We start from the raw sequence: 15024 nt of genomic DNA on the forward strand, positions 1-15024 counted from the left end.
GAACTTGGTTATAAATACAACCTTCCTATGTGTACTGAAACACTGCATTATAAAAAACAAGTAAAAAATTTTCAAAAAAAAAGGAAGTAAATGTAGGGATGGCTAATATCAATCCTTCAAAGACAATGCAAACAAGATAGTAGGAATGGCATTTGCATGATTCCTACATAATAGCACAGGCTACAGGCAAGAATTAACATATATATATATACACACACACGAGTTCTTAAACCTTATACAAAATTTTCGATGAAGCAATAATGAATACTGTAATAATATGTTATGCTATAAATAAATTGTGTGAAGTTAGGATTTTTTTATTTATCATAGCATCCACCCCCACATTGTTTAAGTTCATAACCCAGACAAAGGATGAATACATTAGCTTGTATGTAGCTCAATAATTAGTACAAATGCACATAGAGTAATAAAGGCCTTTATTATGATTCTTTGTTTCATGCTTTATTTTTTGTTCATATCCCTGCCTTTTAACAGATTTTAAGCTCATTTGATTTCTTAATTAAACTAAAGAGAAAGCTTTTAATTGTAGTCAAGTCCAATCTTTCATTGATGATACACAGAGAAAAGGGTATCCAATACAGGTGTCTTCAGAAGGTAATTATGCCCATTTAGAAAAAAACCTCACCCCTTCTTTTAAATCTGTTTTATTTATATATTTTCATCAGTTTAGCACATGGGAACTTCCAAAAAGAATCTTTACATTTTATCATACAAGTGCTATTCAAAAAAGCGAAAGAAAAAAACTTTTATAAGCTATGTAGCAGAAATGCTTCAACCACAGGTGTCCAAGATAGGGGGGTGGGGGGTGTCCACCTAATTTTCATGCTCCTCCCTCAATTTTAATAACAGGAGAGTATTTATGAAACTTTTAACAATATATGCTTGAAAATTGTTGTAACTCTACACATTTCAGTCTTTGTATCATCTACTGACAAGCTGTCTCTGGGAGGAAAATTGATTTCCACAATCTGACCAAAAATTCAAATAGGATGCTAAAAATTGATAATTAGGGCTAAAGTTTCATTTTTCTTATTTCATCCAAAGCAAATGTTAATCACAATATACCAAAAACAAATTTAAAATCTCCACATTTCAGTTATAATTTTATTTTGGAAAAATTTCTATGGATATATCAAAAACAATTTTTCAAAAGTTGATGCAATGATGTTGCACATTTTTTTTCTGACTCAGACAGTATATGGTCATGTGTTACCTGAGAATTAGTTCAGATTTTTACTGAAGATACATGTAAAGATACATAAGAGGCATCATTCCTCGTTAAGGAATAGTTGGTTCAAGGTATTTCCGAGTTAAATAAGGGTCTTATTAAAGGAATAGATACAAATATTAATGACTAACTATTTTAGATTTTTCATTTTCAGGTTGTAATATGTGCTGCAGTTCAAATTAGTTGGCTAGATTTATAGTGTTGGTTGAAAAGTTGAAAAAAAAGTTGTTTACCCAAGACTATCAGAGCAAGCTTAAACATGGCCAAAAATTTAGGAGAGACTCTATATGACTCACTGAACAGTGCTTAAACTAGAGATAAAGAATTTTTAAAAGAACTTTTAGAAAATAATCATGTATCAATATCAATTCAGCAGTTATGCCTGAATACAAAGGCCAAAGGTAGGAATTGTAGACCGCTTGTTCTGAAAGAGAACAGCCCATTGAGGAGGAAAGACACAATCCCAGGTACTGGGGTAAGGATCGAGGCTTGGTAGCATACTATAGAGAAAGTTGCAAGTGGCAAATGTGAAGAGGAGGTTTGTGGGATTCAGTGTACAAACTCTGAACTGGAGAAGTGCAGAAAGCCTCAGTGCAGTGCTGAAGCCCCAGATGGTGGGTGGGGTCTAGCATCTTCAAGGCTGAGGCCCTGGCAGAACCATAGACCAGAGACCCATAGTCTAGTTTAGATCAAATAAGGCAAGATAGATCTTGGACATAGAACATTAATCCACTCCCCAAAAGGTGGAAGAGAGAACACAGAGAATGTTCAGTGCCCTAGTACACTTGACACATAGCTGCTTCATGTGAGGAATGAAAGTAAGTTTACAGTCAAAAATAAGCCCCAACAATCTTTGCACTAGGGACCATGGAAAGAACAACATCACCGAGACAGAGTTGGAGATCTGGGTGTAGACCCCGTTGGTGGCAAAAATGCATGCAAACGGCTTTGGAAAAAGAAATGGCAAAACCATTTGCTGTGGTTCACTTCAATAAGCAATTGAGGGCAGTCTGAAGCTGCCTCTCAATAAACCTCATGTTTGACAACCCACGTGAGATGTGGAAGTCATCAACATAGAATCCATCACCAACAGTAGGCGGAAGTTGTGTAGTGACAGCATTGATCTTGATACTGAAAAGTGTGACACTCAAGACAAAGTCCTGAGGGACTCCAAGTTCCTGTGTGAAAGAATGGGAAAGTGTCGAACCCACACGGACTCAAAATTGCCTGTCAAGTAAAAAGTTCAGAATAAAAATGGGTATATGGCCACACAACCCATATGAGTGGAGGTCCTGCAAAATGCCATACCTCCATGTAGTGTCATGTAACGGGCAGCACCCTTAAGGCTAATTGTTGGAGTTTACACCAAATTTATTTAGTGGAGGATTTGTATTGGCGAGTGGAGCTCACAAGTCGCTAACTCAAGGTAATTTACAATTAGAATAAAGAGTCAGAGTCCCAGACTAGCATTGAACAAATTATAGCAACTTTTCCATATAACATTCAACACAAGTTCATTAATCATTACTTTTCCATAACCTTTACTAATACTAATAATGCATATGAAGAACTAGTACATATAAAGTACACTTCCTTAATACAACATGAATATCCTTTTACCATTAATTACATTAATTAATCAAGAGAGAGAGAATAATTCTATATTTACAACAGAGTTGAGCTAGTAAACTTCGGGATGGTGGAGACTTTCATACTCATAGAAGCTGGAATGCCGAAATTCTCAAGAACTGAACTAGCTAAAGCTGAAGAACTGAAGAAATAATTCATTTTTAAACTTCAGAGATGAGTTTTTAATCTATATTTTTGGTATTCTCTCAACCTTCCAAATAGTATCCAGAACAACCCACAAGTAGTTCTAACACTTTATTGACCGATTTGTGCAACTTCCAGGGCTAGTCCAAAACCATAGCCAAAACTCTCAAGTGATTGGTTACTGTTATGGTGAGTTAGCCAGTTGCCTTTCCACTTGTGCTAGTACACCAGCATCATTTAAGGAATATGGCATCAAAGTACCACTTTTGCATGTTAACATCGACTTTTTCATAGATTCCACAGTACTAACGAGTTAGTGTCATTAATCCATCACAACCTGTCACGGGTGCTAGTACACTTACTTCATTGTTAGGCAGTATCTTTACATGATTATCAATGCCACTGACCCAACTAGTTGTACTTTCTAGCTTTCTGCCATATCTTTTAATAAAGGCATCTTTACTTACACTTTTTCTCCATGTACATGTTTACTGAAAAACTCCGAAAATTGTTATAACTTTATTCTTAAACTCTTTTCAACTACTAAATATACTGAAGCAATTGTAAAATTCCCTCAAAAATATGTAATTGCTTCAGTCATAGGCATTCTCAAGATCGAAGAATATAGAAACAAGATGTTCCCTCTGGAGAAAGGCTTCCCTGATCAAGGTTTCAAGTCGAATCAGATGGTCCATGGTGGAGCAATGTTGACAGAACACACACTGGGTGGGTAAGAGGAGGTTGATACATTCAAGGAATCAAACAAGACAACCATTAACCAAGACCTTACAGAGACAGCTAGTCAAAGCAATTGGACAATAATTAGAAGGAATCTTGGGATCCTTCCCAGGTTTAGACAATAGCCTGGCACCAAATATCAGGAAAAATGTTCTCCTGCCAAATCCTGTTAAAAACAACCAGAAGAATAGCAAGAGAAGCAGGAGAGAGATGGCACAGCATCTCACAGTGAACATCATCAGGTCCGACTGATGTACTGCCAGACCGATGAAGAGCAAGTTTGAGTTCCACCAGTGTAAGGGGGCAATTATAGTCATAGAGAGGATTGGCCTGAAAAGAAAGAAGCAATCACTCTGCCTGAGACTTCATGGCCAAGAAGTATCGGCAATGTTCTGTACATCAGCAACTTCTTGGCCAATGGAGAGCAAAATGGAAAGAGGATGGGAAGAATACCTCCCATTGATCTTCTAAATCTTGTCCCGTATGACTTTGGAATTGGTGGTAGATGAGATGCTAGTTGTAAACTTAATCCAAGTCTTTTTTTGGCTTTGACATCTGACGTGCCAAGCATGGGCATGGGCACACTGGAAAGCGACATGGTTGGTAAGAGTGGGATACCTGCAATAAGTATCCCACACCTGTTTCTGAGCCTTCGATGCCTGCTGACAGGCTGTAGACCACCATGAACGAGGATACTGTGGGAAACGTGTTGAGGTTTTAGGCATAGAATGAACAGCTACCTGAATGAAGCAATCAGTTACTGCCTCCACACAGTCATCAATAGATGGAAGACTAACGACTGTAGGATCAAGTTCCAAGAGAGAGGTGAAAGAGAGCACTCAGGTATGGTGGCATCAACCTCGGCCAATCTCCCTCAAAATGATAGGAAAATGATCACTGCCCTCTAAGAAAATCGAGAGAAAAGAGAAGGGAAGCAGATAGATAAATCAATGGCAGTAAAAGACTAACTAGGTGCAAGAAAATAAGAATAAGAACCAGTATTAAAGAGAGAAAGGTTGTGATCCGAGAGCATACGCACTACGGAACAACCCCTCTCATTAATATCAGCATTTCCTAAGAGGGGATTGTGCCCATTATAGTCTCCCAGGATTAAAAAGAGATACAGCAATTGTTCAATGAGAGCATCAAGGTCTGATTGATCATAAGTCTCTCCAATAAACAGAGAGAACAAAGAGTGATGGTATGACTCAAGGAAACACAGATGGTTAGGGCCTCCAAGGGTATATTGAGTGACACCTACAAAGATGTGCACGTGCTGGTCAACCAGCCACCCCTCCATGCACTCGTCCATCACACAACCTGTCATTCCAGTATAAAGAAAACTGCCAAAAGGTGACTGTATTGGCAGGTTTCAGAAATGTTTCCTGTATGGAAAGACACATGGGATGACAGTAGTCAATCAAGGCAGTAATGTCAGCCTGATTAGAAAAAAACCTCGACAGTTCCACTGTATCAAAGTGGCCATTTTTACTTAGGTGAAGGAGAACTGGGCAGAGAACCCTTCTGTTTACAACCACGCCATTTTTCTTTACTAGAAGGAGGTCTGTCAACTTCCATGGGTCCTGTCCTTTGTTGAGTGAGCAGATCTCTGTCATTAGACTAAGATTCCAGCAACTGAGAGCATGAACGAATAATCATTTTGCATATTGGGGCCAAAGAGAATGGACCCGAGCAGACACCAGAAGCCAGAGCCAAAGGAGGTGGACCCAGGCAGTCCCTGAAGGGAATGGTGGGGACAGATATAGGATTAGATGTTGACTTGTCACCTTGTTTATCCACTGAGGGCAAAAGACTCTTCACATAATACAAAAAAAGACAGAGGCATATATCCGAGATGGAGTAGGGGACAATATCTTCTGAGCTTTGGGGTAAGAAATGTTGTTAACAGTTTTTAAACACTGTACATCTTTCTCCTCTACCCACTCAGGTCAAGAAGAAAAGTAAGAGGGATGGAAACCATTACAGTTAATGCAGTGAGGGTCCAGTTGACACTCGTAGGCATCATGATCTTTGCCACCACAATGAGTACACGTCACAGAACAACAACAACAAAATGCCTTCGAATGACTGAACCGCTGACACTGAAAACATTGGAGAGGGTTAGGAATATATGGTCGTACCTTACAATGGCAATATCCTGCCTTGAAGGCTGCAGTTGGAAGTGGAGATGCAAATATCAAAATGAAAACATTGGTAGGCAGCATAATTCCATCTTTACGAGTTGAGATATGTCACACCACAGATATCCCTTAGCAGGAAAAACCAGCAAAGATCTCTGACTCAGGGATGTTCTTCAAATCCCTCACAACAATAACTCCTCATCGGGAATTCAAAGTAGCATGGGGAGTACCTTAATGGGTACATCCCCCATGGACTTGGAATTCAGGAGGAGTTTGATGTGTTTTGGTGTAGATGTTTCCACCAAGATGTCCTCAGAAAGTAGCTTCTTGACTAACTTTGGAGAGCCAGCAAGCCCCTCTAATGCCTCCTGAATAAAAAAGGGAGACATTTGTCCTGAAGGTTTTTCTGACAAGGAATGTAAAATCAAAAAACAAGGTACAGGACCAAGAAGATTGAAGATCAGAGTCTTCAAGGCATGGTCGTTAACCAATGAGCTGAGTATTTACTATCTTTTTTTAAGATTTGGAGGATCCATAGTAAGAGGAGAATGGTGCAGTGCCCACTGACCCCACCCACCAGGGAGTCCTAAAAGGGGACACACTACAATGCCAAACAAGGACACTGTAGTAACACCAGGGCTTTGTGAGCACTATACCCAAACACCAGCATCAGGCATAATGTCCACAACACCCACTGAGAATGCCCAACACTGGTACTCAGTTGACCCTAGCCCAACAGGACCAGCCGACTGACCCTATGGGAGCCAACCCAAGACCACCCATCTACAGGAATTCAAGGCCAAAATGGTGTGTTGCAGTGCCCCAGACACCACCCAACCACCAAGATCCTCTCCTCCCCTTCACAGGTCACCATGCATGGCAAACATATGGGTGGATGTTCAGATCCCATAGGAGGTAACTGAAAATACAGAACCTTCCCTCAGAGGTCCCTCGCCATGTACGGGAATCCACCTCGAAGGGGTTTTAGGCAGAAACTCAAAAACGTCTAGAACTTTCAATGGTTAGTAATCATGATGTTTTATATAAAACTAGAAATGATCATCCTGATTCCTAGTAGATAACACTACTTGGTAAGATCTGTAATTTATTCAAATTCAGAATGTTGTTAATTTTTTTTCAACTTTGAAATGTACTTTTTTTAAAGTTGTTTTGTTTTTGAGGGAAATCTTCATCTGTCAGCTAAATATATTTGAACACGTTTGTACATGTGTGTGTCCAACATTCCTGTAGCCTTAGGTTTCACATTAACAAAACTGATGACAATACAAACAGCTAGTAAATATTTTATTACTGTAATTGCAGAGTTTAACATAATGAATGATTTTCTTATATGTTTCTAGAATAATTTAATACTATACGTACAGACCTTAATTATACACAAACTGACCGAGATAACTCTTATATTCTAAGATATCAATTTTATACATACTGACTGAGATGGCTCTCTTGTTCTAAGATATTATACAAATACTAACTGAGATAGCTTTATTGTTCTAGTGTGGCTGAATATTTTCAAAGGCAGGGTGATCTTATGCATAATGTTTCTTGAATACAAAAGAATCTCAATAAACTCAGTGAGTATCCTAATAATTGCAAAATGAGTTCAAATTCAATTTCATGTTGACCTTACACTTCATGTAGCAAAATTACATTTAGAAAATAATATTATGATGTTGTTGGAAAATATTTTCTTTTGTTCAGGAAGAGAGATTTTGGATTGTGATTATTCATAAGACTAAAGCCAAGTGTCTGTTGTGTCATAAATGCACAGAGTATTGGATTTAATGTTAAGAAATTTTAAGAGTAAGGAAACTTTTCTTGTCTTGTATAAAACTTCTTAAGACACAGATATTTACATATAAATTTAATGATACACTGCTGCCTAGAGTTTATAAAGATTAGCAGCTGCCACAAAGAAAGAAGCTCACACACTTTCAAAGATAAGTGGTTACTGGATTTAGTAATAATAATATACTGTAAGTGTGACACATTTCAGACTACTTAGACTATAATGAGAGTCCTCAGTACTACAAGCCAGCACATTCCTATTTTTTTTCACAGACAAGCTGGAGCTCACAAGTTGATTATCACAACTGTGAATAAAATGCACTAACTCTGATGGAGCCTGTTGGCTTTTGATGGATAAGTCTGATAGCAATGTTAAAGAGTAACACAGATAGCATTATGGTATTGGTGTATTACAGTTTATGTGGACTTCATCCACTGATAATATATTTCAAGAAGCCATTAATTCCTTGTCATATTTTTAATTTCTGAACAATGCTGTGCTGCCTGCATTAATTGCTAAGAACCACACTATGGCTCTTTCTGAATGATAATGCATCATGCCATGCTACATTCCACGTCCAACAGGGGTTTGAACATATAACACCCATAATCTACCTTGGCCAACCCAAATCAGCTTTAAAATGAATTCAATTGAATTTCTTTTGGAGACTGATATGCCATATCAAGGATAGAATGGACAACTAGACTCTTAAAAAACTACAATGCAAAAGGAGTGGCTGTATCTTTCACAAGATATAATAAAAACACAAACACACATACCAACAGTTTATGATTAGTTACCAAAGGCCAATTCCCAATTAAAATAGGGCCTAAGAGGAATAAGTTAAAACACAATACATACCTCTTCTCAAGACATAATGTTCTAATACTTTTGGAATTATAATGTATAGATCTATTCAAGCTTGTTACTTGACAAAATAATTTCACCTTTTAGACGTCATTTAAAATAAGATGAATTGATATTATAAAACCAAGAATAGTTTACACGTACAGCTGACCTGTGTGCAAGCTCATTCACAAATTGAGGCTCGAAATGAACAACATCAGCTCCATGTATAAATTACTCTTGGTTTCAGAGGGTAATACGTAGAATGATTTTTCAAATGAGATGGTATATTCTACATGTATGGAGTCTTTTAAGCCTGATTGGAAGCATCTGTTAAAAAAAGAAGCTACATTTATACTTTTTTGGTTAATTGATCAGAAGAATTATGTTTGACTTCAACAGAATGACTATCCTTATGCCTCTGGCTTATTTCTTATGTTTATATTGGTATTAAAACCATTATGAAATGGATGAAGTACAAATGTGTTAAAGTATCATTTTTTATCCAGTACAAAGCATATATGTATTAATTATTGACTCACAACTGCCTCATCTTGCAATTTTTTAAGAGTTTTTTAAATAAAAAATATAAGTAGAGAATAACAAATTTTAACTTTCATTTTTCTATAATCTTGATATACCAGTTTCAACTCATAAACAGGATCATAATACTCTTTCAATTTCCTTTTTTTACCTTCTTCCTCATCACTGTCACTGTCACCTTCTTCCCAAACTGCATTTTCTTCATCTTCCTGATGCTGTCGACGGTTTTGTACTTCTTCTCGCTCTATATGCTCCATAAGAAATGTAGAAAACCTGAACGAAAATAATGTCATACTACTAACCAGACTTTTGATTTTGAGACACTCTCATGCTCCATCACATTCTTATTTCCTGTTTTGGTGTACAGTTAATCATGCTCCCCAAAAATGAATATACTAATTTAAATAGCTGTAAAAATTGCAGATTTTACATGTTCACATAATGATCATATTCTACATATAAGACAAGAATCAAATATCAAACTTTATGTTCATGATTAATGTGGCTTAAAATCTGGAATTTTCTTTACAATTTTGAAAATGATTTGAAAGTATAAAAACCCAAGTTATAAGAGCAAGGCCTGATGCTTGTGGATTGAGACTGCTAGTTCACCATCATAAATCTTGAGTTTGTGATTTCAACAAAATGTAAGAAATACAAGAAGCACTGTACATATGAAAATATTATTAAGTGGTATCTCTATTGAGACATTTATTTACTGGTGAAGTTACACCTATCTTTAGTTACATGGAACTTATACAAATTGTATACGTGGACTTTGTAGTCTGAAAAACAATTATTTTATCATTACATTCTTCTTTTTACCAAATACTCGATAAAGATCACACCCAACAAGAGAAATTACTCCAACATTAGGAATACATAAGCTTTAAAATATGCATGCATCAGTCTTCAGTATTTAAATGGTTGTATATAGAGTATAACTAAAGATTAATACATTAACATATATTAAATAACATGGAAACATTTTTTGTCTAGTGAATACATAAATCACAAACTAGCAAGTAGATTAAACACATGCAATATCAATATTACAGCATATATTTTGAGAATACAATACAGAATTATATAACCACATCACAAACAAGTGCAACTTAGTTGACAAAACACGAGAAACAAATCTAGGAACAAACAAGATATAACCTAGGATGGATAACAGCTCCTTTAGGGAAACATTCAAGTGGTCTGATTTACTGTAGGAAGTGACATAGTGTACTAGCCATAATGAGATACTAAACAATATGAGATAGCTATGCATCTGAAAACTACTTTAAATAACATAAATATAAGGATCAGAGTAAGAGGTTGGGAACAAACAGTTACAAGATCCAAAGACAGCTGTTGGTGGCTAACTAAGTGATATTTAAAGCTTGAAAAGAGAATCATTAATATGATTGGCTCATGTGCATAAATAACATCATCATTTGGATTCAAATACTTATGAACAAAATACATTTCCATGTTTGGAGATGATTCTCACACAGTAATTACATACAAAATACACTACATAAACATAAAAAATTAGTTAATTAAAAAACCAGTCAGTCATCAATGAGCAACAGTCCATCATAATAATGAATTAAGTTAACAATTAGTGTACAGCAGTTCTAATTAATCAGCAGCCCATAAAGAGCAGAATGTAACTAGATTCAGCTTCTCTTTAAGTTTTCACCATTTAATCACTGAATATGATATTAAAAGGCTTAATGAGTAAAAGCTGTATTTAATTAAAGTATATATATATATATCACTGTTCTATTTATATTTTTTAAATCAAGATCTACCGTGAAACACAGTATTTGTAATAACCTTAAAAGTTTCTTTTGATTAATATTGAGTCTCATTGTAAAAAAAACAATAGTTATCAATAAACATTTTGTTAAGTTTTACCATATCTTAGTCTCCTTAATTCTCATGTAAATTTCAAGTTAGTAACCTGCGTGCTTCATTCAGAAACTTGTGCATTTTATTTGGTATTTTAATAAATACTATTGTGATTCATTGTCCTAACCAACAGTCCATTTCAATATGATAGTGAAGTTTGTCACAATATTTATCTTATGAAGGTTCATACAATATTAAGTAATCACTATACATATTACATATACTCAAAACTTCTAGAACTCAAGCCACTGCTTTTAATATATCTTGAATTTTTGAACAAAAATACTTACCCTTTTTAACTTACATAATTTCTAAGCAAATAATACTGTCAATAAATACTGTTTCTATTTCAAAATTAATTTTCCCACAAATTATATGGAAAATACTCACTTGAAGTCTTTTAGTTCAAGTTTTTCTGCCTCTTCTCTTTCACTATCAGACATGTACTTCTCCACCATTTCTTCATATAACAATGGGTTTCTTTTCTTCATTTCTCTATCACTGAAGTAAGTTCCTTCTTTAATTAGCTTTTGCAATGCTTCATATCGTCTATTTCTAACATTAACAGTGTTTCTTTTGCTATCAAGTCTTTTCTTTATTTCCTTCAAATAAAACTCCACATCATAGATATTTCTATATGGCTCAAAATAAACTAAGTCCTCAAACTCTAAATATTTACCAAATCTTTGTAGGAATAGTGAATGGCTTTTATTTAAAATTTCATTGGCAATTTCCCATTTCTGTTCCACTGTAAGATCAGCTTCTCCTCTTTGCTGATTCTTGAAAAAAGCACTACTTTTGGAAACACGATCCAACAGCATACACCTAACTGCATCACAGTCTTGAGAAGAACCTTGTGCAGAACCTTCTTTCATTTCGATATTAGTACCATCTTCATAAAAACTCATCCTTAAGCTTTGTATCACTTTTGCCAGTTAATGTAGATGTTTATCTATGCCAACCAGAGGGAGTTAATATGCATCAATTTATGTTCATTATTAAAACACAAGCCTGTGAAAGTAAGTAACCTGAAAATAAATTAATGTGCAATTCAGTAAAATAATATTCAATATTTAATTCTACAAAACATGAGAGTAAACATTAACACGTATATTTAACAAACAAAAAGCATAAAACAAGTGAAAAAATATTGGGAAATCCATATACATAAAAAGAACCTTTATTCTACAGGGTGTATTTTTCTTATCAACCTGTTATATACACTAAAAAATCTAATCATATTTTAGAAAATATTTTATAATTATAGTACAAAACTGTGTGAACATGTGAAATATGCTACTTCAAACATACTACAGAGGATTGAGTATGTTATATTAAAATGATTTTGAATAAACACATCAGCACATCACAAGACAACTGCAGCCAAAACAAAGTCACACTGGGATAGCATTTTGACATTGATTAGCGTTTCCTAGATGGTGTATTGCCACCAAATACTGAAGGGTGTGTAATGGTCTTTTCTGAGGCAAAATATTCATACCCTCAGATCTTAAAAATATGTTCAGATCAGGGATTTAGAATTTTCAAGGTGGGTATATCCATTGTTTATAATGGAATTAGAAAACAAAGGAATATACATAGATTAATTTGGGGCACCAGGACCATCAAGAAAGTGACCTGCAATAAACAAAGTGTAGCATCTTGCAACAGGTCAGAATCCACAAACACAAAAGTCTGTGGCAAAAGTTGTCTGTGTGATCCTGGCAACAATACATAAAATCACCAAGAAGAAGTCACATGTACACAATTTGCTTCCACAAAAAATCCACTCAACCATCTCATACCTCAAGCAGCTGAGAGTTAAATGGGTATTCAAGCTATTTCATATGAAGACATACTGGTCAAATTACTGGGTGAAATGCCTATCAATTTCTGTGCAATCAGACAGTTAAAATTGGTACTAAAACTGGGTCATTTAACTAATTGATTGATTACCTATGAGCATCATTTCCATCAACTAGTGTAAAGTAAAATAAATGATTAATCAAAATTACTATTAAATGAATTAATGTCATTAAAAAATCAAATAATCAAAATAAGTATTTCTGATTATTATTGTTTGCACTTATTCCAACTAATTGAAATATTACCATTATGATTTCTCATTACTATTTTCTATTAATTTCAGGATGTTCATCTTAATCTATTAGTATTATGACTTACAAAATTTATCATCTAATCAGAATTAATGTTTCCAATTATTCCAACTTGTGAGAATAATCGATTATTTGAATGTAATCACTTAATGAGCACCATGATTAACTAATTAGCAATTTCCACCAGTTCTAATGTGCAATTAGGTCCAAAAACAAACCCCTAAGGACCCAATTTTTTTACATCTCCTAGTCAGAAAATGCCCATTTATCACCACTTTTTAAAATAGTTCCATAAAAATTCAAGTTTCTAATTAATCTCTTGTGGAGCATTTCTTGAATGCTTTCTGAAAATCATACATCAAACAGTGCAAAAAACAGATGTACCATCTTAAGACACCAACACAATAAGTTGATTTGATAAGAAACCCCCTTTATAAAGCCAATTTGAGTAAAGCTGCATTGCTTGTGAGGTTGTATTCCTTCATTTTTTCAATTTTTATTATGTTTATATTTTATATATCTTTTCCTCTGTCATTAAGTTTGAGCTGTTTCTTGAGTTTGTTTATGCATGATGCCAGCTCACACCCCATTAAAATTAACTGTAACATTATTTTCATAGTGAGACAAAATGACTAACATTGGGTGGCCCCGAGGTCTTTGTAATGGTTATTATAATCATATGTAAATAAGTTTGTCACAGGTTTTGTCAATAGCAAATAATCTTTCTATGTTGAACTGTAATCTTGTCTTGTAAAAAGTAAAAGAGAACTGAAGACTGTTAAGCTGGAACCCTCAAGAACACAGATTTTTGACTATATATTGCTTGAAAGTCAGTTTAACTTGTTATGAGAAATAATTAATTAAGAGATTTTAAAAATGTTGTATTAGTTAGTCAATTTTGTAATAACTTACAAAGTTAACTTTTCTTTCTCATTCCTTTTCCTAACTGCTTGTGTTGAAGATATATTTTTAAGTTTGAAATTCAGTTGTGTCATTTTGAAAACCCCAGGATTGGCATTTTCAAATTGTATATTCTATTAAACTTATAAAAGTTTTAATAAATATTTTTTGTTTTTTCTAAGAATTTTGGTATTAATGGTTCATTCTTAGTGAAGAATAAAAGATGTTAATAGATGAACTCTTTTTATTCTGTTATAACTGTGTCTACACTACCACCTCTCATATCCAGTCTGTGGATTGTTAGGAAACCACCTAATATATTATCTCACAATTGTTGCCATATGGAAACCTGTAAAGGCTCTTATGCTTTTCTGATTCTTAAGAGAAAAGCTGCACAATAGGGCTATATACACTAAGTGGTCACAAGTAAATAGACACCTAATTTTTCGTCATTTAACTGATTTATGCTAACTAATTTGTGTTCACAGAGCACTATTTCAATGAAAATGGTCCGCACACTAATTATCTTGTGCTACAACATGCCTAGAACTCAAGGTTCTCTCGAATTGTCAGATTTTGTTAGTGGAAGGATAGTTGGTCAAGCAGATGGTGGAATAAGTCAGCGGCAAATTTCGCAGGATTTGGTAATCCCACTTTCGACAGTCAACAGAATCATCGTGTAGTTCAGGAAACATGGCAAGGAAACAATTGAGTAGCATCCGGGCAGTCCTGGTCCATCGGACAGGACAAAAAGGGCTGTCAAGAGGAGCATCGAAATGGATCCCAGATTAACGACTGCAGAAGTGGCCAAAGTTGGTGGGATGAGCCCGAAATCTGTTCAACGGATTCTCCACAGATTGGGTTATCCTTGCAGAGCAGCTAGTCGGAAGCCCTTATTAAGACCTACCAACATAGTCAGACGAAAGAAGTGGACAAGTGTTATGATGGCTAAGCCTCTGGACTTTTGGAAGACTGTATTGTTCTTAGACGGATCAAGATTCG

At 35.1% G+C, this 15024-nt stretch overlaps 1 protein-coding gene across 3 annotated transcripts in view; it reads right to left on the minus strand.

Moving 5' to 3' along the window:
• The window catches only part of LOC106478353 (coiled-coil domain-containing protein 97-like), a 27424-nt gene that overhangs the window by 9187 nt on the left and 3213 nt on the right, over positions 1-15024 (minus strand). For all 3 annotated transcript variants that reach the window (XM_022381946.1, XM_013938892.2, XM_013938893.2), the window contains exons 2-3: positions 11396-12033; positions 9252-9373 (exon numbers count right to left, since the gene is read on the minus strand). In XM_022381946.1, coding sequence (XP_022237654.1) covers positions 9252-9373; positions 11396-11913 — 640 coding nt within the window. In that variant the 5' untranslated portion in view covers positions 11914-12033. The remainder of the gene's footprint in view (positions 1-9251; positions 9374-11395; positions 12034-15024) is intronic.

The sequence above is a fragment of the Limulus polyphemus genome, unplaced genomic scaffold (assembly GCF_000517525.1).
Source record: "Limulus polyphemus unplaced genomic scaffold, Limulus_polyphemus-2.1.2 Scaffold202, whole genome shotgun sequence".
NCBI classification, from domain to species: Eukaryota; Metazoa; Arthropoda; class Merostomata; order Xiphosura; family Limulidae; genus Limulus; species Limulus polyphemus.